The sequence below is a fragment of the Notolepis coatsorum genome (assembly GCF_963971535.1).
Source record: "Notolepis coatsorum genome assembly, chromosome: 9".
NCBI classification, from domain to species: Eukaryota; Metazoa; Chordata; class Actinopteri; order Aulopiformes; family Paralepididae; genus Notolepis; species Notolepis coatsorum.
Window position 1 is genome coordinate 32,331,435 of NC_140173.1, and position 27,067 is coordinate 32,358,501.

At 41.7% G+C, this 27,067-nt stretch overlaps 2 protein-coding genes across 2 annotated transcripts in view; one reads left to right on the plus strand and one right to left on the minus strand.

The window, feature by feature from the left end:
- dync2li1 (dynein, cytoplasmic 2, light intermediate chain 1) lies at positions 1-23,443 on the plus strand. Its single transcript, XM_084321446.1, has 13 exons — positions 1-127; positions 764-872; positions 2,325-2,359; positions 2,688-2,757; positions 8,839-8,927; positions 11,195-11,396; positions 12,749-12,817; positions 13,454-13,531; positions 15,414-15,493; positions 15,693-15,763; positions 16,225-16,322; positions 17,555-17,647; positions 23,191-23,443. The coding sequence occupies exons 1-13, from the start codon at positions 114-116 to the stop codon at positions 23,251-23,253; spliced, it is 1,071 nt and encodes a 356-aa protein (XP_084177572.1). The 5' UTR covers positions 1-113; the 3' UTR covers positions 23,254-23,443.
- A 2,104-nt stretch (positions 23,444-25,547) lies between these two features.
- The window catches only part of abcg5 (ATP-binding cassette, sub-family G (WHITE), member 5), a gene marked incomplete at both ends in the record, with an annotated part of 92,134 nt that continues 90,614 nt past the window's right edge, over positions 25,548-27,067 (minus strand). Inside the window, one exon of the mRNA XM_084321821.1 lies at positions 25,548-25,732. Coding sequence (XP_084177947.1) covers positions 25,548-25,732 — 185 coding nt within the window. The remainder of the gene's footprint in view (positions 25,733-27,067) is intronic.

Below are 27,067 nucleotides of genomic sequence, written 5' to 3' on the forward strand. Positions count from 1 at the left end.
CTTCCTCTTCGGTGAAAACAGCTAAGCTAACATTAGCTAACGTCTAAATATCAAAGTGACGTTAGCTATTCGTCTATTAGTCGACATCGTGTCACAGACACAGATTAGACAAGATGCCAAAAATATGGTAAGAACTGAATAACGTCACGTGTGGAGATTCGTTGTTAAGCTACGGTTTCACAATTCGTTTATGTTCTGCTTGCAATTTGATTGATTGATTGATTGATTGAAAATGTTATTAACAGATTGCAGAATGGGTACAATACAGTACAGCTCAATACACACAATTGTTAAGGGGATGTAGACCCCAGATCTCATTTTCAATTCATCATAACATATGACATAACTTACATGACATACAGATAGACAGTACTGCTACATCTATACATTTATGACATACCAGATTTACAAATATACAGTACTGTTTGTGATACAAAAAGAGTCTAAAAACGAGAGTATATACATTTGAGGGGGAAGAAACTGTACATTGGAGGATGTTGGGTGGGGGGGGGGGGGGTAACTGTACATTGGATTATCGACGAAACCTTACTTGGTCCCAAGAAGAGGGTCTCGTGTATTACTGGGTTAGGACATTTATTGTACATTGGAGGGGGTTGGTTTAGGACATTTACAGGGGCCAGTTTCGGATCGCGGTCTCCCGTAGGTGCTCTTTGAGAGTGGTTTTGAAAGTGGGTAGTGATTCACATTCCTTTAGGCCGTTTGTCTTTTTGAAACGTCTCTGTTATCGGTCTGCATTATTTAGCACAGACACGCTGTGGGACCTGGCTGCAGCGGAGGTGCGGAGCCGGGAGGGAGGAGAGGACGATACAGGGGGAGAGAGGACCGTGTTCTTCATGGGGAGTAAAGCTGGGGTATGTACTGTAATGGGGCCGTGGTGCAACCAGTACATAAACACCACCCCATACCAGACCAGACCAGACCAGTGAGCTACCAGTCAGTCTAGAGATGTTAGTGTAGCAGTTAGATGTAAGAGACAGAATCAACAGCAATAATGTCAAGCCCTTGGGGTTCTTTAAGAAGTTATGGATTTTTGGGTAATTATTATTATTATTAACCTGTATTTAAGCCGGACATCCCCTGAAATTGGAATCTCTTTTCTGAGAGCAGCAAAAGTTTAAATATTATAAACACAACAGACCGGGAATACATGCATCAATCACACAAGGAAGAGACTGAATGCAGGTGCAATTCTCAGTTACATGGGACCTTTTAACATGGCTTTATATTTCCCCAAAGTGATTAGATAGATTAGTTAGATGACGTACACTCTGCAGATTATTCCAAGTCCAGGGAGCAGAGTATAGGAGAATCCCCCCCCCCCCCCCCCCACTTAGTAAGGACCCTTGGAACCTGGTAAGAAAGCCACCTGGTGGAAGGAAGCTGAATAGAGTTGGAGGTCTGTGTCAGGAGATTACATAGATATGAGGAGAGGCTGCCCTGCATGGCCTTGTACACACATTCATATACAAATTAAAATGTTCTGCATAGATTTAGTGACTGCCGGTTGACCAAATCATAGAGTGTACATTACAATGATGACTATGAATGAATGAATGAAAACTTTATTTAACAGATTGCAGAATGGGTACAATACAGTACGGCTCAATACACACAATTGTTAAGGGGATGCAGACCAGAGAAAGACTTTCGTCTTGTTTACATCAGGGTCCCCCATTTTCAATTCATAGTGAGGACTAGAATTAGTATCATAGAGCACTGTGGTCTACACAGAATCTAAGAGTTGAATATTATACAAATGTTGAGTTGAATAAAGTGAACAGAATGTAAGAGATGAAGAGTACAACAGAATATAAGAGATGAAGAGAGATGTGTTCCTTGACAGACATTTATAACAGACAAATTCTGCGGAAGGCTCAGACGATCTTAGACGCTCTGACCATCCTCTCTTGGAGGAGTTTGTCCCCCTCCCCTCTGGCAGGAGATATAGGCTCCCCAGGCTAAAGAGCAACAGATTTTTATTTCCGTACATCCCCAGGTTACTAAATGCACTTAACTCCCTTTAAAATAACAGTAATGCATTTTCATTTTCCTTTTCTTTTTCCTGGTTGGATTCTGTAAGAAGTGATGTTTCTTGTGTTGTGTTATTTGTTGTTGTTGTTGTTGTTGTTGTTGTTGTTGTTGTTGTTGTTGTTGTTGTCTCTACCACTGCTGCAAAGCAAATTTCCCCTTGAGGGACAATAAAGTCTGAACTGAACTGAACATAATATAAGAGATAAAGAGACTTTAAGTTACAAAGTTGTTTTTGTATTACTTATTCACGGTAACGCTCTCCAATATTTCAGGGCAAAACCTCAATCCTGCTCAAATGCCTGGACAGGTGAGCGCTGCGGAATCACACACACACACACACACACACACACACACACACACACACACACACACACATACACATATACATATACATACACACACACACACACACACACACACACACACACTACTACTCTATTCTACTCCATTGTATATATGTATATTGAACACTTTTGTTTACACTTGTTTACGTACTTGACTTTATTTTATTTTATACTTATCTATTTGTATCTAGCACACTCTCAGGAGCAAAACAGAAAGAAGCATTTCATATAAAAGTATTTTTGTATGACAACTAATAAAGAAACTTGAACTTGATGTTTGTGCCCCTCCAGCGACGAGGCTCCCAAGCCGACCTTGGCTCTGGAGTACACCTACGGCAGACGTCATCGAGGACACAACACAGTAAGGAATCTCACGTGCTGTATCACTGCAACACAACAGTAATGAGTCTTAGGCCCTGTTTAGACGGAAACGCTAGCAGGTGAATCCGCAAAAATATTTTTTCGGATGTGCCTTTCGTTTATACGGAAACGGCGTTTTTACGGGGTGAAACCGCAAAAAAGTGAGACTACCTTCCAGGGTGGAATTCCTAGAAACGATAAACCTTTGCGCTATCATCTAAACTGTCAAACCGCATAAAACGATGACGAAAGGGTTGTCAAGGCTCTCGTCGCGCGTACTGCTTACATCACAGGCATGCGCCAGTAGCCTAGAAGCGTAAACAAAGCATGTCTGATTCTATCCATGGCGATCACCTGAAGGCTACATTGGCAGTACTTTTAAGTTTTAAATACACAAGAATCTGTCCCGCGGCGTGACTGGACCCACTGTCTGTGAGTGACTCTGCTTTGGTCCAATCACATTCCCCACCCACAGTCTGCGAATCAGAGGCAGAGTAGGGCGGGTCTTCACAGCACGTCATGTGACATATGCGCCAATCGTGTGACAGCGGGGCTCAGTCGTCTCAAGTCGTTACAGCCTCGTCTGCACGGAGAATTCCATCCCAAAACACTAGTCTAAACGCAAAATTAAAAGTGAGACCGCAAGACGACTTTTGCGGTTTCTGTTCAGACTCTCTCCGTCTAAACGTAGCCTTATTTACCATGACCTGGAGTTGTTGCAGTATATCTAATATAAGCACGAGCACACATGTTTTTGAGATATTAGTCTCTGTGTTATGATACAGTCTACTCTAGCGGCTAGCCATATATAATGTTCAGATCAAGAACATTGTGTTACAGTTAATTCAATTGTGTAAGACATGGGAACTATCATGTATTAGAGGCAAAGGGAGATGTTACGATACAGTCTAGCCAGCAGAGGGCACTCAGACCGTCACTAGTAATGAAGCAAAGAAGAAGCATGGACAAAATAGAGCTCTGGAATTGTTTATTGTTTATTAAAAAGGATCCCCATTAGCTGATGCCAATGGCACCAGCTAGTCTTCCTGGGGTCCGATGTCCCACATATCAATATATACACATACAAATATACATACAAATATACATACACACACACACACACACACACACACACTAGGGCTGACCTTCGAATTTTTTTTGGCAATCGAAGCTTCGGGGCCTAGCTTCGATTTTAATTCGAAGCTTCGAATTAAAAAAAAATTAATACATTTTTTTCTTTCCTTTTTATTATTATTATTATTTTTTTATCTTATGTTGTGGGACAACATAACACAGACCGCTATACCAAGAGGTGAATTCACTTCTTTGTATCGTGTCTATGCGTCTTTTGAGGATGTGAGAGTGAGTTTAACCCATAGCACCGCTACTCACCCCAGCCCTTCTTTGACTGCGCTTCACGATACCATCCGTTACATATGTATACATGTGCACGTGTGTGTGTGTGTGTGGGTTGACCTTCGAAGCTTTTTTTGGCAATCGAAGCTTCGGGGCCGAGCTTCGATTTTAAATTAAAAAAAAAATGGGTGGGGGGGACTGTACATTGGGAACTACCAATCCCCCAAATCAAGAATGTTTAAGATGAATGAAGTAAGATTTAGATTATTTGAAATATGGCCTGTGTAGACTAAACTATGCACAGAATTATGTCAGTCTACAAGGTCCGGATTGTACATGGTCCGGCAATGTAGACCTTGTAGACTCCACTACAGACCAATTATCAGTGAATGTTCATGCATTTTTAAGAAGGGCTACTTCCACAAAAAAACAAAGAACTCACCAAAACATCTCAGTAGCACCTTATCTAAATGTTCTATTTCATATATGGAGATTCATATTTATTTATGTATTGCATGCATTTCTACATTTTATTTCCTATTTTGTTTATTCATCCCAGTATCTTTCTTTCTTATGTGTGGAATTCTACAAGGCATTTACATTCACATTTACATTTAGTCATTTAGCTGACGCTTTTATCCAAAGCGACTTACAAGTTCTGTACGACAGGTCATCAGGAAGGATACAACTCTATCAGCTGAGTAACAATATTCATCAAAGTGTTGCGTGTTACAGTGTAGGTTAGTTTATTAGGACAAGTGCATGACAGTAAGGTTAGTTAGGGTTAGATTTATTTTATTTTATTTCAGATAATGGTTGAAGAAGTGCGTCTTTAGTCAACGGCTATGATATCCTTCAAACAGGCAATAGTGATGATATAATTTGGGCAGTGCTGAGCTGGGTTACTTTCCTCCAGTGTATTTGTCCCCCGGCCCCACCCAATGGCCCCATGCACACACACACACACACACACACACACACACACACACACACACACACACACACACACACACACACACACACACACACACACACACACACACACACACACACACACACACACACACACACACACACACACACACACACACACACACACACACACACACACACACACACACACACACACACACACACACACACAGAAGTAAAAGTATTTAAGACAGCCCTAACACACACACACACACACACACACACACACTCACACACACAGGGCTGTCTTAAATACTTCGAAGCTTCGTTCGATGGCACAAGCTTCGAACATAAAAAAAAAGAAAAAAAAATCGTTTTTGTCTCCAAAATCTTGCGCCTCCATTCCAATGAAACGAAAGTAAGCGGCGCCTCGACTCCACCTCTCTACAACAAGCACGTGGAGATTATCTGTGTTGAAAACAACAAGGACATGTGCAGCAGACATGTCGACGAAGAAGTCATCAGACGTGTGGTTACACTTTAAAATATGCAAAGACAATGTCCAAAAAGCAGAGTGCCAGATATGCCAGAAGGAAATGGCATATCACAACTCTACAACAACTTTGTCAAATCACCTAAAAAACTTAAGTATCGTTGTACACGACGGCGACGCCACACAAAACATTAATAAGGCTATGCCTATGCTGCTATGACTAATGTGTTACCAAGTTGGCTAATTTAATTGTAATCATCTGCTTTTGTAGGTGCATTGTCTGGTATAATTATAAATTATAAATTAAATATAATATAATTGTTTGCTTGATAGACGAAGGTTGCAACATAATTATGTAATGTCATGTCGTTGGCTGTGAGAGCAGCCCCACTGCACCCAGGCAGCGCAGCCGAGTGAAACCTTGTTGACTGCGTCACAGTCACGAAAGGGGCTACTTAATTAATTAATCCAATCCACTTTATTTATAGAGCACATTTAAAAACAACAACGTTTACCAAAGTGCTGTACAAGTCCCACAACATAAGATAAAAAAATTAAATAAAAAAGCTATAATTTTTTTTTAAATGTAAAATCGAAGCTCGGCCCCGAAGCTTCGATTGCCAAAAAAAGCTTTGAAGGTCAACCCACACACACACACACACACGCACGTGCACATGTATACATAGCATTTTGTATGAAAGTATTCTGTACTTCTGTATGGCAACTATTAAAGAAACTTGAAACTTGAAACTTGAAACATATGTAACGGATGGTATCGTGAAGCGCAGTCAAAGAAGGGCTGGGGTGAGTAGCGGTGCTATGGGTTAAACTCACTCTCACATCCTCAAAAGACACATAGACACGGTACAAAGAAGTGAATTCACCTCTTGGTATAGCGGTCTGTGTTGTTGCACGTGGTGTGGCAGACCCGTGTTCGAATCTCCCTCGGGGCATCGAAGTTTGAGGTGACGTCACAACCGTTATACATGTATACATATACACACACATACTACATACATACTAGTGGTGGGACTCGATTAAAATTAGCTATCGAATTAATTCGAGACTTTATAGTTAATTAATCGAAATTAATCACATTTTAATTGCATATCAATGTTTGATGCGAAAAGCAACCTTTTTCAATTCAAATGATTTTTGGTATACGAGTGAATCAATGAATATACATACGTTTAAGCAGCAAAATCCTGTATTAGCTACTACAGGGGTTCCCAAACTTTTCAGGCCGTGACCCAAAAATAACAGTGTCAGAGAGCCGCGACCCCCACTATTATAGGAGGTAAACATTTTTTTTTTTTTTTTATTTATTTTTTTTAATAAATGGAAATGTATGGTTGAAACATGCACATGTTCAAACGCACACACACTAATAAGCATTGGAGGCTTTTAACCAGGGCCGGACTGGGGAAATCATTCAGGCCAGGAAATATAGGACATTTCTTGTTACAAAGACTTCATTTCCTGCATTCTGGTGCAGGCATTTTTTTATTTGTACCCTTTAAATGCCAGTGTTTGTGATGGCATCACAAATTATTGTTAAAAAACTGGCTAGCATATGTATGATTAGCAACAACACTGATTTTGATGGATTTTCAGTTTTTTTGTAATGTCAGATTGAAAATAATACAACCTTTTATTGAACTTCAGCCCTGATCATAACACCACATATTAATTTTATAATTCTAACCCTTTAAATGCCAGTGTGTGTGATGGCATATATTTGCAATATATCAAATGCAAAGTAGATTTTTCTGGGGGGGATTATTACAGGCTAGCATGTGTCAATGATTAGCAACAACAGTTTTTTGTAAGGGTCCCGCCTCCACCAATCACATGCGGCTCCTTTTGTGTGTTTGTGGAAATCATCTGGCGACCCCCCCCCGCGGCGGCTCGCAACCCTCCTGTGGGTCGCGACCCCGACTTTGGGAACCCCTGAACTAGAGACGTCTGCAGGACGAGTGGTAAACTAGAGACGTCTGCAGGTTGAGAGGTAAACTAGAGACGTCTGAGAGGTAAACTAGAGACGTCTGAGAGGTAAACTAGAGACGTCTGCAGGTTGAGAGGTAAACTAGAGACGTCTGAGAGGTAAACTAGAGACGTCTGCAGGACAGGAAGTAAACTAGAGACGTCTGAGAGGTAAACTAGAGACGTCTGAGAGGTAAACTAGAGACATCTGAGAGGTAAACCAGAGACGTCTGAGAGGTAAACCAGAGACGTCTGAGAGGTAAACCAGAGACGTCTGAGAGGTAAACTAGACACGTCTGCAGGACAGAAGGTAAACTAGAGACGTCTGCACGACAGAAGATAAACTAGAGACGTCTGCAGGATGAGAGGTGTGCTCAGGGCCGGACTGGGGAAATAATTCATACTGGGAGATATAGCGCGAAATATAGCCCCAATCAGGCCACTTTTTAAGCGGGGGGTCTGGGGGTCCCCCACCAGGAAATCTTTTGTTACAAAGACTTAATTTCCTGCATTCTGGTGAATTTTAGTGCATGTGAATCACAAACTAATGAGCCAACAATTGCTTAGTACAATGTACTGTTATGGACCTCAAATAAAACTGTTGTGGCACTAGCAATGCTACTCTCTCCACCTTCAAAAAGAAAATAGCAAGAGCACAACATATTTTTCTATTTACTATTACAATACAGTTAACCACTCTCTCCTGTAAGGGCCTTTCTTTTTCTTTGTTTTATCCCTCTCTCCTCCACCCTTTCTCTTTCTTCCACTGTCCATCTTGACATCAACGTTAATTTACTTTCGCTCTACTGTATCTCTCCCGAGTCCCTCACTACCTGGCTCACTGCCTGGCTGTTATTCTGCATCTGAGTGCCGTCTGCCATTCCATTCGCCGCCTCCGCTGTCAATCAGTTTTATCGCCTGGTCCCGCCTCCACCAATCACAAGCGGCAGCACGGCTCCATTGTGTGTGTGTGATCCGCGTGAGGGAGAGAGTCAGATAGTTTTCCAACTCTGTCGCAGACAGTGAAATCCTGGTTGTTCCCCACCCACCTAGGTTATCTAACTATCGCGCCGCGCCGCCGCCACAACTAGAAACAATGGCCTGGCAAAAAAGAAATAAAAAAAAAAATAATTAAAAAAAATAATATATATATATTTTTTTATATATCATTTTTTTTTTTATCTGTGCAGGCCAGGCCACCGGGAAAACTCCCGGTGCTCCCGATGGCCAGTCCGGGCCTGGGTGTGCTAGTAGAAAGCTAGACCCCCCCCCCCCCCCTGGCATTCTGTCCCTGACTGTGATAAAGAGCGGATAGCCCTCTGGTCTCTCATTCTCCAGCCCAAAGACATAGCCCACCTGTGGGAGCTGGGAGGAGGCACGTCCCTGTCTGACCTGGTCCAGATCCCCATCACCACACTCACCACCAGGTACACGCTCCTTATAGACCTGGTCCCCCATCACCACACTCACCACCAGGTACACGCTCCTTATAGACCTGGGCCCTCATTCATCAACGTGTCTTACGCACAGATTTGTGCTTACCCTGTGCGTACGATCATTTCTAAGCAAAGAGTGGGATTCATCAATTTCAACTTGAACTTGACTCCGTGCTTACGTGTACGCACAGGTCAGAGCACACTTAGCTGACGCCCAGTGGTAGAATATATTATTACAACAAGGAAATGAGCTTCTGTGCATAATAACACTGGCATGTTCTGTATGAACCGTAATTCATTATAGTTCATTGTAAAATAGCAACAGTAGTGTAATTATGGTCAAAACCCTATAAATAGCATTTGGAATAATAGATCTTTCTCCCAGAATGAATGCAGCATGGTTTATATAGCGTTATCGGAATATACGGGGTGTAGGCTACTGACTGACTGCGCTCCGCGTAGCTTGATTGATTGATTGATTGAAAAGTTTATTAACAGATTGCAGAATGGGTACAGTACAGTACAGCTCAGTACATACAATTGTTAAGGGGATGCAGACCAGAGAAAGACTTTCGTCTTGTTTACATCAGGGTCCCCCATTTTCAATTCATCATAAATCATAAAGCTCAACTCGTTATTATTTTGCGCACAGACCGCAGAAACACGGGAACGTTTTGATTATTATATTATATTTAAAAGGCTTTACGTTAAACGAAACAAGTGGAATTTCGAAGCTGTAAGCAAAATACAAGTCATATGAACACCCACGATATAGTGTCCTTCCCCCTTTTTACTGTATAAGAAAGAATAGAAAACGCATTGCAATGACACCAGATAGTGGACAGACTATGTATATGATGGGATTCAAGTTCGCGTTTATGTTGATCATAGGCATGCTGTCAGAGTATGATATCTTAATCAAACATTCTAGAACATTTGTCGTCACAGATCATGTCCTAATAGAACATAGGCTATGGCATGGTCCATCGTGATATTGTGTGGACTGTTATTACTGTACCGGTACCACCCATTGTGACAACAGCCTTGTGAGTCCCGCACACAAACATGATGGAATTCAAGTTCATGTATTGAAAGGCAGGCTACATCATACATGCAGTGAGATTCATTGTTCTTGTATATGCTCTCGTATTATTGTTTATATAGGCTACCCAATACTGACATCAAAATAGATTGTAGTATGCCTCTAGAAATCATATGCAGCAGGTAGAAAATTGACGGGAGATCCATCGCGATTTGGAATAAAAATTAGGAGAACTTTAATCCCTGGGTATTAATCAAACAACACGGGAAAAGGCAGTCATATTCCAGCGCGGTCTTTATTAGTGTTTGCGCTGCCCAGGCAGCAATGGTTAATAGATATCATATCCGACATCACCGTTCTCATAACACGCTTCCCTCGGCTTAGTCCATTTTTCAACATTTCATGGGGGTATACCATTACCGTATATGGTTAATCGGGGCGGATCTGGTATGCAAATACTTAAAACAGTGCACGAGCTCAAACGTAGGATCAAAGTCATATTCATCATGACAGGTGTGCGTAGAACCTGCGTACGCACGTGTGGTGAATCCCGATTTTCCTGTGCGTACACTGATTCTACATTCTGTGCTTACGTGTGGAAATAGAACATGTTCTACGCACACGTTGATGAATGAGGGCCCTGGTCCCCCATCACCACACTCACCACCAGGTACACGCTCCTTATAGACAGTAGTGTAATTATTGTCAAACCCATAAATAGCATTTGGAATAGGAATTTTTGGGATTCGAACTTTGTCAGGTTTTTTTTCGAACGAACGTTCAAACATTCGTTTTTAATAATTTCTTTTTTTTTTTGTTTTTTTTTTATTAATTAAAAAAATAAACGAAATCCTCAATTTGAATAAAGTGATTAATCTGATTAAATTAGTCTTATTTTATTTGATTAAATCAACTTTCCAGCCCCAGACCCAGCCCAGGGAGAAGCCCCAGCCTAACGAAATCAATTAAATCAACTTTCTTTAATGAATATAACTCATCAGTTTCTTTTAATACTATAATATTAGTGTAGCCTAATCTTTATCTGCAACTGTGAAGAAAAACCCCATTGGTTTAAACAGAATTAATAGAAAAAAGAAAAAAAAATTACATTTGGGCACAGCCCTAGTGTGTGTGTGTGTACATATATAATGCACGTAGCTACACTACTAGTACTGAGGACAGTCCACTTGGATTCTGCTGTGCTCCCCGACCCCAGGTCTCTGGCAGTGGTCCTGGTCCTGGACCTATCGAAACCCAACGCCCTGTGGGCCACCATGGAGAAGCTGCAGCAGGCGGCGCGCACCCAGGTGGAGAAGGCCCATGTCCAGGCGCAGCGAGCAGGAAAGACCCAGGCTGGAGCTAAGCACCAGGCCTCCGTCCACACAGCGGCGGCACGTGTCCTCCCCAAAGACTATCCTGTGAGACCACCAGCACTGTCCTCTTAGTCCGTTAGTCCGTTAGTCGGTCGGTTTGGTCGCAGAGCAAAGCATCTGTGGTGCTCTCAGAGGCTGTAGAGAAGCTCTCAGAGGCCGTAGAGAAGCTCTGAGAGGCTGTAGAGAAGCTCTCAGAGGCTGTAGAGAAGCTCTCAGAGGCTGTAGAGAAGCTCTCAGAGGCCGTAGAGAAGCTCTGAGAGGCTGTAGAGAAGCTCTCAGAGGCTGTAGAGAAGCTCTCAGAGGCTGTAGAGAAGCTTTCAGAGGCTGTAGAGAAGCTTTCAGAGGCTGTAGAGAAGCTCTCAGAGGCTGTAGAGAAGCTCTCAGAGGCCGTAGAGAAGCTCTGAGAGGCTGTAGAGAAGCTCTCAGAGGCTGTAGAGAAGCTTTCAGAGGCTGTAGAGAAGCTCTCAGAGGCTGTAGAGAAGCTCTGAGAGGCTGTAGAGAAGCTCTCAGAGGCCGTAGAGAAGCTCTCGGAGGCTGTAGAGAAGCTCTCAGAGGCCGTAGAGAAGCTCTCAGAGGCTGTAGAGAAGCTCTCAGAGGCTGTAGAGAAGCTCTGAGAGGCCGTAGAGAAGCTCTCAGAGGCTGTAGAGAAGCTCTCAGAGGCTGTAGAGAAGCTTTCAGAGGCTGTAGAGAAGCTCTGAGAGGCTGCAGAGAAGCTCTCAGAGGCTGTAGAGAAGCTCTCAGAGGCTGTAGAGAAGCTTTCAGAGGCTGTAGAGAAGCTCTGAGAGGCCGTAGAGAAGCTCTCAGAGGCTGTAGAGAAGCTCTCAGAGGCTGTAGAGAAGCTTTCAGAGGCTGTAGAGAAGCTCTCAGAGGCTGTAGAGAAGCTCTCAGAGGCCGTAGAGAAGCTCTCAGAGGCTGTAGAGAAGCTCTCAGAGGCTGTAGAGAAGCTTTCAGAGGCTGTAGAGAAGCTCTGAGAGGCTGCAGAGAAGCTTTCAGAGGCTGTAGAGAAGCTCTCAGAGGCCGTAGAGAAGCTCTTGAGAGGCCGTAGAGAAGCTCTCAGAGGCCGTAGAGAAGCTCTCAGAGGCCGTAGAGAAGCTCTCAGAGGCTGTAGAGAAGCTCTCGGAGGCTGTAGAGAAGCTCTCGGAGGCTGTAGAGAAGCTCTCAGAGGCCGTAGAGAAGCTCTCAGAGGCTGTAGAGAAGCTCTCGGAGGCTGTAGAGAAGCTCTCAGAGGCCGTAGAGAAGCTCTCAGAGGCCGTAGAGAAGCTGTAGAGAAGCTCTCGGAGGCTGTAGAGAAGCTCTCAGAGGCCGTAGAGAAGCTGTAGAGAAGCTCTCGGAGGCCTTCTTCTTCTTCTGAATCCAATCTAAATGTAAGATGGTGTTGATGTGTTTGCTTCCTGCAGGACAGAGAGCTGATCAGTCCGTTCCCAGTTCCTCTGCTCATCATCGGCAGCAAATATGACATTTTTCAGGTGAACCCGCACCACCTTTAACCTTTATCCTCAACATCACTGTCACTGCATTAAAGGGATAGTTCTTATTTCTTTAGTCACCCTCACTATAAAATGCTCATTACAACCATAAGAGACTTGAGACTTGACTTGGACTTGTAAACATGTGTTTTAAAAGTGTGTTTTCTCTATAGACTGTAAACATGTGTTTTAAAAGTGTTTTTGTCTATAGACTGTAAACATGTGCTTTAACACACTCAGTGCCAGCCATGCGGAGCGCTAAAAGCCTCCGTATGCCAGCGTCCACTTCAATGATAGAGCTCTCATATTTGCAAACGCATAAACTATGTCTTAAATTATGGCTATGTGTCTAAACTGGCCGTCGCTTATCAATGACTTGTTTGCAATCAACATTGTTGAAACGGATTGTTTTCGGTTAATTTCCGTTTTATACCATTTTGAAAAACGCTCGTTTTTTTTAAGTTTCAGAAAAATATTAAGATTCTGTGATAATCGCCATTTACTGGAATATTCTGGAATACACAAAAAACTGTCATTTTTCGGCCTATTTATGAATCGTTTTCAAATAAACGTAAAAGTGTGTTTTCTCTATAGACGGTAAACATGTTATATAAAAGTGTGTTTTCTCTGTCGTAGGAGTTCGAGGCTGACAAGAAGAGGCTGGTCAGTAAGACCCTGCGTTTCCTCGCCCACTACTACGCAGCCTCTCTCATAGTAAGACCAGCCAACTGGTCTGATGGGACCACTGTTTGTGAAGTGTTGGTGTCGTGAGTTATTGATTTCTTTAAGCAACTCGTATGTGGTCTGTTGTCTCCACTCGTGCTTTTGGGTCTTAACAGCTTTGAACAATTCTTCAATAAAACTAGTGTATTGTTCTAGTGGTGGTCCATGGTGGTCTGTTTATCATGAGTCGGTAATGTGGCGAACGCGTAGATCAAGACCTTCTCACAGGAGCACACAGGAGAGAAGACCTTCTCACAGGAGCACACAGGAGAGAAGACCTTCTCACAGGAGCACACAGGAGAGAAGACCTTCTTACAGGAGCACACAGGAGAGAAGACCTTCTCACAGGAGCACACAGGAGAAAGACCTTCTCACAGGAGCACACAGGAGAGAAGACCTCACAGGAGCACACAGGAGAAAGACCTTCTCACAGGAGCACACAGGAGAGAAGACCTTCTTACAGGAGCACACAGGCGAGAAGACCTTCTCACAGGAGCACACAGGAGAGAAGACCTTCTCACAGGAGCACACAGGAGAGAAGACCTTCTCACAGGAGCACACAGGAGAAATACCTTCTTACAGGAGCACACAGGAGAAATACCTTCTTACAGGAGCACACAGGAGAAAGACCTTCTCACAGGAGAAAGACCTTCTCACAGGAGAAAGACCTCACAGTAGAAAGACCTTCTTACAGGAACACACAGGAGAAAGACCTTCTCACAGGAGAAAGACCTTCTCACAGGAGCACACAGGAGAAATACCTTCTTACAGGAGCACACAGGAGAAATACCTTCTTACAGGAGCACACAGGAGAAAGACCTTCTTACAGGAACACACAGGAGAAAGACCTTCTCACAGGAGAAAGACCTTCTCACAAGACCTCACAGGAGAAAGACCTTCTCACAGGAGCACACAGGAGAAAGACCTTCTCACAGGAGAAAGACCTTCTTACAGGAGAAATACCTTCTTACAGGAGAAAGACCTTCTCACAGGAGCACACAGGAGAAAGACCTTCTCACAGGAGCACACAGGAGAAAGACCTTCTCACAGGAGCACACAGGAGAAAGACCTTCTTACAGGAGCACACAGGAGAAATACCTTCTCACAGGAGAAAGACCTTCTCACAGGAGAAAGACCTTCTCACAGGAGCACACAGGAGAAAGACCTTCTCACAGGAGCACACAGGAGAAAGACCTTCTCACAGGAGAAATACCTTCTCACAGGAGCACACAGGAGAAGCACAAACTCAACAGCCCTCAGCACAAACTCAGCGGCCCTCAGCACAAACTTAGCGGCCCTCAGCACAAACTCAACGGCCCTCAGCACAAACTCAGCACAAACTCAACGGCCCTCAGCACAAACTCAGCACAAACTCAACGGCCCTCAGCACAAACTTAGCGGCCCTCAGCACAAACTCAACGGCCCTCAGCACAAACTCAGCACAAACTCAACGGCCCTCAGCACAAACTCAGCACAAACTCAACGGCCCTCAGCACAAACTCATCGGCCCTCAGCACAAACTCAGCACAAACTCAACGGCCCTCAGCACAAATCGATCTTTTGACTGATTTATAGATTTTTTTTTAAAATAAAGAAGAAACATTTAATAAATATAATATAATAAATCAGTAGTGCTTTACACCAACCTTTTAAGCCAAATGGGATAAGAAATATGCAAGTTATTGTAGTTAGACAGACTGACTGACTGACTGACTGACTGACTGACTGTCACACACACACACACAGACTGAATCACAATCAGTACATGGAAAATGTAAATCATGATCAGTAAAATCACATTGCATAACCCTTCTCTCTCGCTCTCTCTCTCTCGCTCTCTCTCTCTCTCGCTCTCTCTCTCTCCCTCCCTCAGTTCACCAGCATCAGGTCAGGGGCCCTGATCTCCAAAGCTAAGAGTTATTTCTCCCACCTGGCGTTCAACTTGGACAGAGGGTGAGCGCTCAACTACTGTCAAATGTTTCTGCAAATTACGCCTGAAGAGTGAGACCATCTTATATTTTGGGTCTGGAGACTGGAAGTGTCACAGTAAAGTTAAACTTCCATAGCCATATTTAGCCCGATGATGTATGTGTATATAATATAGTCACTGATAACTGGCTCTGTGTGTTTTTACCCCTCTGTGATGTGACAGGAAGACTGTGTCGCTTGACTCAACCAAGCCTCTCGTCATTCCAGCAGGCTCCGACTCCTTCAGCCAGATAGGTGAGCAGCACCCCTCTGTGGCCACCGTCAATACTGCAGCAGCACGCACAGCACCCCTCTGTGGGCACCGTCGGTACTGCAGCAGCCTGAAGGCCAGTCAGTGGCAAAGTTATTATAGTTAGCCTGTTAAGCTGTAGCCCTATTTTCAGAAACTTCGCCTAAAAGTACATGCCCAAGTAAATGGAAGATTGCTTCTACAAGGTCAATTAGCATGTTCTTGGTATCTAGGGACATCTATGGACCTCAGGGAATGTATTCCCAGTGTCAGAAATATTGTGTCTGTTACTAGGCTTGAGTAAATTGTGATGAAACAAAGGAGAATATAAATTATGATTTTTTTTTTTTCATCTTTGCCGGTGAATAACACCATGTTACAACCTGTGGTTGTGGCACATTCAGACTGTAATGACCCTGGGTCTGTGGTTGTGTGGATCTGTTCAGACTGATGCATTTGTCTCCAGGCTCCCCTCCTACTACGGACGTGGACATCAGTTCTCTCCATGCCAGGAACCCCCTGGACCTCTGGAAGAAGGTCTACGAGATCGTCTTCCCACCCGAGGTACGCTTCACGCGCTTCAGTGTGTGGGGCGACAGTGGCTCGGGAGGTAGAGCAGTCGTCTGGTAAATTGGAGGTTCCCGGTTCGACTCCCGCTCCTCCCGGGCAGCGTGTCGAAAACAGGGGTTAGAGAGTTCCCATGTTTGTAGTGGGCGGAGATGGAGCAACAGATACATGCAGCAAGCACATGCACACATGGCGACAGCAGAACCACAGTATACAAGAAAATTGTGAAATGGAGCAATAGATAGAACCACTGCAAGCGTATGGACACAGGGTAAAATACGAGACAACAGCCCAGGGCCGCACGCCCCGTGGGGGCAGGAGGAGCCACTCAGAAGGTTCAGCACTGCAGGCCAGACAGAAGGCGACACGAAGCCATTCCACGGGACCGGCCGAGACAGAGACAGAGGCAAAAAGGTTCTCTCATGTCTGCAGAAAAGCAGACATGGGAGAAAATAGACATCCTAACTAAACTAGACAGATTAATCTAAAGGTCAGTCCCCGACCAGGTGAGATCAGGGTAGGTTGAAGGAGAGAGAGAAAAGATGGGTCTTAAGCAGGGATTTAAAAGCTTCGACAGAGCAGGCGCCCCTGATGACGGCAGGTAATTTGTTCCACAGGTAGGGAGCGCGGTAGACAAAGGCTCTGTGGCCGGCGGATTTCTTTTTAACCCTAGGAATCGATAGAAGCCCCGCATTTTGTGAGCGCAGAGCACGAGCGGGCGAGTATCGGGAGATGAGATCGGATAGATAGAGCGGTGCAAGCCCATTTAAAATTTTGTGGGTGAGGAGTAGCACTTTAGAGTCAGATCGGGCTTGAATAGGAAGCCAGTGTAGGGTGGACAAAACTGATATGATGTGATCAAATGTTCTAGTTTTAGTTAGTATCCGTGCAGCCGCATTTTGCACAAGTTGAAGATTTTTGATGCTTGAATTAGGTAGGCCTGAAAAAAGTGCATTACAGTTGTCCAAAGTGTCGAAGTGTCCTTGAGCAAGACACTTAACCCCTAACTGCTCCTGATGAGGAGGTTGGCACCTTGCATGGTTGCCTCTGCCGTCGGTGTGTGAATGAATGGGTAAAATGTTAGGAACAAATTGTAAAGCACTTTATAAATGCAACCATTTATTTATTTACCATTCACACACCTGAAATGGTTTGGAAACGGTGATAAATTGATCATTTCTCTCGCTCGCTCTCTCTCTCTCTCTCTCTCGCTCTCGCTCTCGCTCTAGAGTACTAGTGATAATAAGGAGCTGATGGATCCAGCCAAAGACCCCAAGTATAGTGAGCCTCAGATTGACGCCATGAGAGCTCAAAAAGACCAGGTAAGAAACTGCAACAAACCTGAGACCAGTAGTATTATTATTACACCACTGACCTCAGACCAGAGACCAGTTAGTAGTATTATTATTATTATTACACCACTGACCTCAAACTAGAGGCCAGTTAGTATTATTATTATTATTACACCACTGACCTCAAACTAGAGGCCAGTTAGTATTATTATTATTATTATTACACCACTGACCTCAAACTAGAGGCCAGTTAGTATTATTATTATTATTACACCACTGACCTCAAACTAGAGGCCAGTTAGTATTATTATTACACCACTAAGCTCAGACCAGAGACCAGTTAGTATTATTATTATTATTACACCACTGACCTCAAACTAGAGGCCAGTTAGTATTATTATTATTATTACACCACTGACCTCAAACTAGAGGCCAGTTAGTATTATTATTACACCACTAAGCTCAAACCAGAGACCAGTTAGTATTATTATTATTACACCACTAAGCTCAGACCAGAGACCAGTTAGTATTATTATTATTACACCACTAAGCTCAGACCAGAGACCAGTTAGTATTATTATTATTACACCACTAAGCTCAAACCAGAGGCCAGTTAGTATTATTATTATTACACCACTAAGCTCAGACCAGAGACCAGTTAGTATTATTATTATTACACCACTAAGCTCAAACCAGAGGCCAGTTAGTATTATTATTATTACACCACTAAGCTCAAACCAGAGGCCAGTTAGTATTATTATTATTACACCACTAAGCTCAAACCAGAGGCCAGTTAGTGTTATTATTATTATTATTATTATTATTATTATTATTATTATTATTATTATTATTATTATTATTATTATTATTATTATTACACCACTAAGCTCAGACCAGAGGCCAGTTAGTATTATTATTATTACACCACTGACCTCAGACCAGAGACCAGTTATTATTATTATTATTATTATTATTATTATTATTATTATTATTATTATTATTATTATTATTATTATTATTATTATTATTATTATTATTATTATTATTATTATTACACCACTAAGCTCAGACCAGAGACCAGTTAGTATTATTATTACACCACTAAGCTCAGACCAGAGACCAGTAGTATTATTATTACACCACTGACCTCAGACCAGTTAGTGTTATTATTATTATTATTACACCACTAAGCTCAGACCAGAGACCAGTTAGTATTATTATTACACCACTAAGCTCAGACCAGAGACCAGTAGTATTATTATTACACCACTTACCTCAGACCAGTTAGTGTTATTATTATTATTACACCACTAAGCTCAAACTAGAGGCCAGTTAGTATTATTATTACACCACTAAGCTCAGACCTAAGACCAGTAGTATTATTATTACACCACTAAGCTCAAACCAGAGGCCAGTTACTAATATTATTACACCCACTCCAGTGACAGCCTGGTTCTGAGTGACAGCCTGGTTCTGAGTGACAGCCTGGTTCTGAGTGACAGCCAGGTTCTGAGTGACAGCCAGGTTCTGAGTGAGCCGGGAAGCGTTAGAAGCAAAAGCTACAGTCACAATCTGTGGTTCTCAAGCATTTCCTATGCTTGATTATTCATAATATTATGATACTCTTAAATGCTGTGAAATCCTTGCAATGCTGTTGTGATATTACAACATTTGATGTGATATTACAGAGGATTTTGATTGCAGTATTTTATTGTGAAATAATAGTTAAATGCTGTGAAATCCAAGGATACAGTCCTTTTTACAGGTATTTGTTGGGATATTACAGGGGGCCTTGATTACAATATGTAAGATAATACTGTTAAATGTGAAATGCTGGTAATTGTTTACAGTGTAGTGTTTAAGTCTCAGTCTATCTCTATTTAACCACAGTGTTTAAGTCTGAGTATATCTCTATTTAACCACAGTGTTTAAGTCTGAGTATATCTCTATTTAACCAGTGTTTAAGTCTGAGTATATCTCTATTTAACCAGTGTTTAAGTCTGAGTATATCTCTATTTAACCAGTGTTTAAGTCTGAGTATATCTCTATTTAACCAGTGTTTAAGTCTGAGTATATCTCTATTTAACCACAGTGTTTAAGTCTGAGTATATCTCTATTTAACCAGTGTTTAAGTCTGAGTATATCTCTATTTAACCAGTGTTTAAGTCTGAGTATATCTCTATTATTTAACCAGTGTTTAAGTCTGAGTATATCTCTATTTAACCACAGTGTTTAAGTCTCAGTATATCTCTATTTAACCAGTGTTTAAGTCTGAGTATATCTCTATTTAACCAGTGTTTAAGTCTGAGTATATCTCTATTTAACCAGTGTTTAAGTCTGAGTATATCTCTATTTAACCAGTGTTTAAGTCTGAGTATATCTCTATTTAACCATGGTGTTTAAGTCTGAGTATATCTCTATTTAACCACGGTGTTTAAGTCTGAGTATATCTCTATTTAACCAGTGTTTAAGTCTGAGTATATCTCTATTTAACCAGTGTCTAAGTCTGAGTATATCTTTTAACCATGGTGTTTAAGTCTGAGTATATCTCTATTTAACCACAGTGTTTAAGTCTGAGTATATCTCTATTTAACCAGTGTTTAAGTCTGAGTATATCTCTATTTAACCACAGTGTTTAAGTCTGAGTATATCTCTATTTAACCACGGTGTTTAACTCTGAGTATATCTCTATTTAACCAGTGTTTAAGTCTGAGTATATCTCTATTTAACCACGGTGTTTAAGTCTGAGTATATCTCTATTTAACCAGTGTTTAAGTCTGAGTATATCTCTATTTAACCACAGTGTTTAAGTCTGAGTATATCTCTATTTAACCAGTGTTTAAGTCTGAGTATATCTCTATTTAACCACAGTGTTTAAGTCTGAGTATATCTCTATTTAACCACAGTGTTTAAGTCTGAGTATATCTTTTAACCATGGTGTTTAAGTCTGAGTATATCTCTATTTAACCACAGTGTTTAAGTCTGAGTATATCTCTATTTAACCAGTGTTTAAGTCTGAGTATATCTCTATTTAACCAGTGTTTAAGTCTGAGTATATCTCTATTTAACCAGTGTTTAAGTCTGAGTATATCTCTATTTAACCAGTGTTTAAGTCTGAGTATATCTCTATTTAACCATGGTGTTTAAGTCTGAGTATATCTCTATTTAACCAGTGTTTAAGTCTGAGTATATCTCTATTTAACCAGTGTTTAAGTCTGAGTATATCTCTATTTAACCAGTGTTTAAGTCTGAGTATATCTCTATTTAACCATGGTGTTTAAGTCTGAGTATATCTCTATTTAACCATGGTGTTTAAGTCTGAGTATATCTCTATTTAACCAGTGTTTAAGTCTGAGTATATCTCTATTTAACCAGTGTTTAAGTCTGAGTATATCTCTATTTAACCAGTGTCTAAGTCTGAGTATATCTCTATTTAACCATGGTGTTTAAGTCTGAGTATATCTCTATTTAACCATGGTGTTTAAGTCTGAGTATATCCCTATTTAACCAGTGTCTAAGTCTGAGTATATCTCTATTTAACCAGTGTTTAAGTCTGAGTATATCTCTATTTAACCACAGTGTTTAAGTCTGAGTATATCTCTATTTAACCACAGTGTTTAAGTCTGAGTATATCTCTATTTAACCACGGTGTTTAAGTCTGAGTATATCTCTATTTAACCACGGTGTTTAAGTCTGAGTATATCTCTATTTAACCAGTGTTTAAGTCTGAGTATATCTCTATTTAACCACGGTGTTTAAGTCTGAGTATATCTCTATTTAACCACAGTGTTTAAGTCTGAGTATATCTCTATTTAACCACGGTGTTTAAGTCTGAGTCTAGGATATCGACCCTGTAGTAACCCGGCTACTTGTCCTCTAGTAGCCTGGACTGTAGGAACGTGTGTGTGTGTCACTGTGGCATTTGCACTACAGTTACCTCTCCTGATCACACACACACACACACACACACACACACACACACACACACACACACACACACACACACACACACACACACACACACACATACACACACACACACTTATTGCCGCATTCTTATCACTGGCTCTAAAGCACTGCTATAAATCCAGAACATGCCTGTTTTTATGTCTGAAAGACGTATTGATATATTGACATTATTCTTATTTGAGGTTAAAGCAATAATCTTTTTTGTTCAATCCTCAGATAATAGTAAAAAATATAATGATAATAATGATATTTGTAAGGAATTGCCTATTTATCATCAAGAAGGAGACTTTAAGACAGCTGTAGATGTTGCCCACACCTTGATAACCCCCTTTTATTGAGGTTATAAACAAAGTATTGCAGGTTACTGTGGTTCAGACACGTGTACGACATCCAAGTCATCTATCCAGGTCATCTGGTGGACAAGACAGCCTCACTTACAGGTCTGAGGACATGGCTAGTGGGGACAAACTCGACAGATCTTAACCCTTTCACTGCAACAATACACAGAAGGTTAACCCTTTCACTGCCACACAACAGCAGGTTAACCCTTTCACTGCCACACTACCGACGGTAAAGGGTTAACCTTCTGTAGTGTGGCAGTTGAAAGGGTTAAAGTAGGGCTGGGGGGTATACCGTCATGGATCTATCCCTCCAAATGAAGCTTCAGGCCATGTCCAGACTAAACCGATTCAGTGGTTGCCATGGTAACCTATAGCAACATCACTTCATATGCTTCCAATCTGTATAGTCAAAGTCATGCCTCCTAGAGTTAATAACAATCTGTATAGTCAAAGTCATGTCTCCTAGAGTTAATAACAATCTGTATAGTCAAAGTAATGTCTCCAAGAGTTAATAACAACCTGTATAGTCAAAGTCATGCCTCCTAGAGTTAATAACAACCTGTATAGTCAAAGTCATGTCTCCTAGAGTTAATAACAATCTGTATAGTCAAAGTCATGTCTCCTAGAGTTAATAACAATCTGTATAGTCAAAGCCATGTCTCCTAGAGTTAATAACAATCTGTATAGTCAAAGCCATGTCTCCTAGAGTTAATAACAATCTGTATAGTCAAAGTCATGTCTCCTAGAGTTAACTGTAGAAAACAACATTTTGAGTGGAGGGGGATCTTTAAGATCAGTTAACATTAACATTAACAAGCCAGAAAAAGCCCCAAAAGATTCTGATTAACCCTGAATGAATCTTGCATACTCTCTATGTACAGTATATGGTTCAATAAATGACACATTGAGCATGTCTGATGTTCTCTCTCTCTCTGTCTCTCTCTCCCTCCCTCTCGCTCTCTATATCTCTCCGTTTGTCTCTATATCTCTGTCTCTCTCTGTCTCTGTCTCTGTCTCTGTCTCTGTCTCTGTCTCTCTCTCTCTCTGTCTCTCTCTCTCTCTCTCTCTCTCTCTCTCTCTCTCTCTCTCTCTCTCTCTCTCTCTCTCTCTCTCTCTCTCTCTCTCTCTCTCTCTCTCTCTCTCTCTCTCTCTCTCTCTCTCTCTCTCTCTCTCTCTCTCTCTCTCTCTCTCTCTCTCTCTCTCTCTCTCTCTCTCTCTCTCTCTCTCTCTCTCTCTCTCTCTCTCTCTCTCTCTCTCTCTCAGGAGCTGGATCAGTATAAAAGGAATGCAGCAAAGTCATGGAAGGGACTGGACCTGGAGACATAGACATCATAGACCGTCTGCTTTATTTAATTCACATACAAACGTTCACATACAGATCTTTCAGCACTGGACTCTATACTGTAAATACATTATATTTATAGGAATTGCGTAAATTCCTTTCAGAGCTTTTGTATACAGTTGTTTATTCTGCTATTCACTAAGAAATTACTAAAAAGTATTTCTAAACATACCAAAAAAAAGTTGTCACAAAATATGTGTTAGAAAAATAAATTAAATTGTTTTGTACAAAACAGATTGTTCTTTTTGACTAGAGCATCACAACATAGCATTACATACGTATATCACTGTGCAAGCATGAGAATACAAGTTCCCACTGTTTCAACTACATTCTAAATGCGAAATAAGGACATTTTGGCTGAGTGAACCAGGCAGCTTTATACAGGCAACAAACAGGAGACCGAAACAAACAGGTTTTAATCCAAACCACAACATGCAGACTACAGTTGTAACATCCACAAGAGCAAGCAGTGGTCCTTGAGCATATCCTATGTTTTCAGACTGACATGATGTCTTAGAACTATCCCCAGTGTTTCCTATGTTTCAGACTAACATGATGTCTTAGAACTATCCCCAGTGTTTCCTATGTTTCAGACTAACATGATGTCTTAGACTTAGAACTATCCCCAGTGTTTACTATGTTTCAGACTGACATGATGTCTTAGACTTAGAACTATCCCCAGTGTTTACTATGTTTCAGACTGACATGATGTCTTAGACTTAGAACTATCCCCAGTGTTTCCTATGTTTCAGACTGACATGATGTCTTAGAACTATCCCTAGTGTTTCCTATGTTTCAGACTGACATGATGTTTTAGAACTATCCCCAGTGTTTCCTATGTTTCAGACTGACATGATGTCTTAGAACTATCCCCAGTGTTTCCTATGTTTCAGACTAACATGATGTCTTAGAACTATCCCCAGTGTTTACTATGTTTCAGACTGACATGATGTCTTAGAACTATCCCCAGTGTTTCTTATGTTTCAGACTAACATGATGTCTTAGAACTATCCCCAGTGTTTCTTATGTTTCAGACTGACATGATGTCTTAGTCTTAGAACTATCCCCAGTGTTTACTATGTTTCAGACTGACATGATGTCTTAGACTTAGAACTATCCCCAGTGTTTCTTATGTTTCAGACTGACATGATGTCTTAGTCTTAGAACTATCCCCAGTCTTTACTATGTTTCAGACTGACATGATGTCTTAGAACTATCCCCAGTGTTTACTATGTTTCAGACTGACATGATGTCTTAGACTTAGACCTATCCCCAGTGTTTCCTATGTTTCAGACTAACATGATGTCTTAGACTTAGAACTTTCCCCAATGTTTCCTATGTTTCAGACTAACATGATGTCTTAGAACTATCCCCAGTGTTTCCTATGTTTCAGACTAACATGATGTCTTAGAACAATCCTCAGTGTTTCCTATGTTTCAGACTGATATGATGTCTTAGAACTAGGGCTGTCAAAGTTAATGCTTTAACTTTGGAGATTAATTTAAATTATTTAAAGCGTTAAAAAAGATTTATCTAGATTAATCTATGGAGTGAAAAATTTTCAACGTTTTGAACTTTCAGCAGTATCTTTGCTTGTTCTTTTTTTGCATTGACTCATGCACCTTTTTGAAAATCATCTGACATGAAGATGGAACACATTTTTGTTGTTAATATGATTTATATTACTGGTAGTTCATACAAGACATTGTCGTCCTCTAAGCCAATCTGCACTTTAACATAGGCCTGGGTTGTTTTTAGTTCTGTTAGCACCGCAGATATAAGAAAGAGGTCTAGCTGAGTCAATGTTGATGGTTTTGTTGAACATTTGTATTTCACAGGAGAGAAACTGTATTCAAAGAAAGCTATTAAAATAGTCTTTGAATCTAAATATACTTTCTTTGTGTTGATTTTACATTAATTCCATGATTTTACTCAAGTAAATATCTGTTACAAGCTTTGGTCTTAAGTAGAAAAATGCGATTGTTAATCTAGATTCATCTAGATTAATTACAGAAAATTGTGAGATTAATTCGTTTTTTTTTTTTTATCTATTGACAGCACTACTTAGAACTTCCCAGTGTGTAGTAACTGTCAGAACTCCAACCACGGGGCTCTGTAAGTAAGCTAATGTTGTGCCCTCCATAGTTCCCTAAAGGCTGGTATAGCGCCCTGTGTAGTTCCCTTCATAGTTCCCTAAAGGCCACCATGTTTCATCATTTGGTTCCTCTTAATTTGTTTTTGCCATCACATTGATCCTACAAATGTGACGTCTAGGGTTTCAGTGTCGTATGAGGTGGTCTCTGATCTTGAAGCTGACCACGCCCAGGAGGAGCAGGGCGGGGAGGAAGGAGTAGAGGAGCAGGAAGTCTTGCGTGTAGCGGGACAGAGCGCCAGGGTATCCCTGGTCTATGATCTGACTGCCCTGGGTGATCAGACACGCCCCCGGTAGCGGGCTGGGGTCACCTGCAGGGACGACACAGGAAGGAGAGAGACTGAGAACGCTGCCTGAGAGCTCCGCTGGAGATGCTGCTGGTCCCAGCGTTGAAAGTCACCTCATCCAACACAGCTCCACAGGCACTGTGACTGACCCACCCGCTTTACATATGATCGTTGCGATCGATGTGAAATCATGGTTGGATCAAAGTAGGATTGATGTCATATATAGGATATAGTCCTTACCTTTACTAGGAGGTATCCCAAAAAGAATATTCCAATTGTCTGATCGCGATTTCCAGTATTGGTGTCCATCGTGTCCCCAACATAATCCGGCACAACACATGCATCGAGGGGCATTGGACGCGTTTCAATGTGATCAGGTGAACCGCTAGACTTGCCTGACCCAAAATACTGCACCCTAGTTATATGAGTAATGGCGAGCGGTCTGCTCTCACTCACTGAGGACCCCTATTGGTCTTCCGTTTTAACGGTCAAGACTAGGGAAGAGCAGAACTACGGTCACACCCCTCGCTTATATACATGGGCGCATGTGGGCGTGGCCTGACAGGTGTAGGTGCACTGTGGCAGAACGTTTTCAAGTTCACAATATGTGATCGGGAATGTTCCAATATAGAGCAGAGCGCTCGCCATTACTCATATAACTAGGGTTATAGGATAACCTTCTGTACCGGTATCGGTTCAAATGTGAACGGTACCCAACCCACCGCCTTGAGCCATGCATATTGTATATTGTTTACACTGCCTTTTATTCACTGTGCTATAATTCTGTGACCTGTATGTCTTCTACTACCTGTACCTCCCCTCCCCCATGCTGCTATGATGCCTGAATTTCCCCAAGGGGATCAATAAAAGAATATCTTATCTTATTTCTCCTGAGCCTTTCAGCCATTGTGTAGTGTGATGTGTGCCTGGTTCCAGTGTATGGCAGCCATTGAGCCTGCGTAGCCCAAAGGTTGGGTGCTACACAGTGCTGGTGAAGGAGGCAATTTCCACCCTACATGGTAAATGGTAAATAGACTGCATTTATATAGCGCTTTTATCCAAAGTGCTTTACAACCTATGCCTCACATTCACCTACTCACTCACACACCGACGGCGGAAGCGACCATGCAAGGTGCCGACCTGCTCATCAGCAGCTGTTAAGAGGTAAGTGTCTTGCTCAAGGACACTTCGACAGGCTGCTAGGAGGAGCTGGAATCGAACCGGGAACCTTCCGATTGCCAGACGACCACTCTACCTCCTGAGCCACTGTCACCCCCAAAAGGCGCTTTGAGTGTGTCTAGAAAAGCGATAATATAAATGCAACAATCATTCGTTCATTCATTCATCTCTACACTTGCC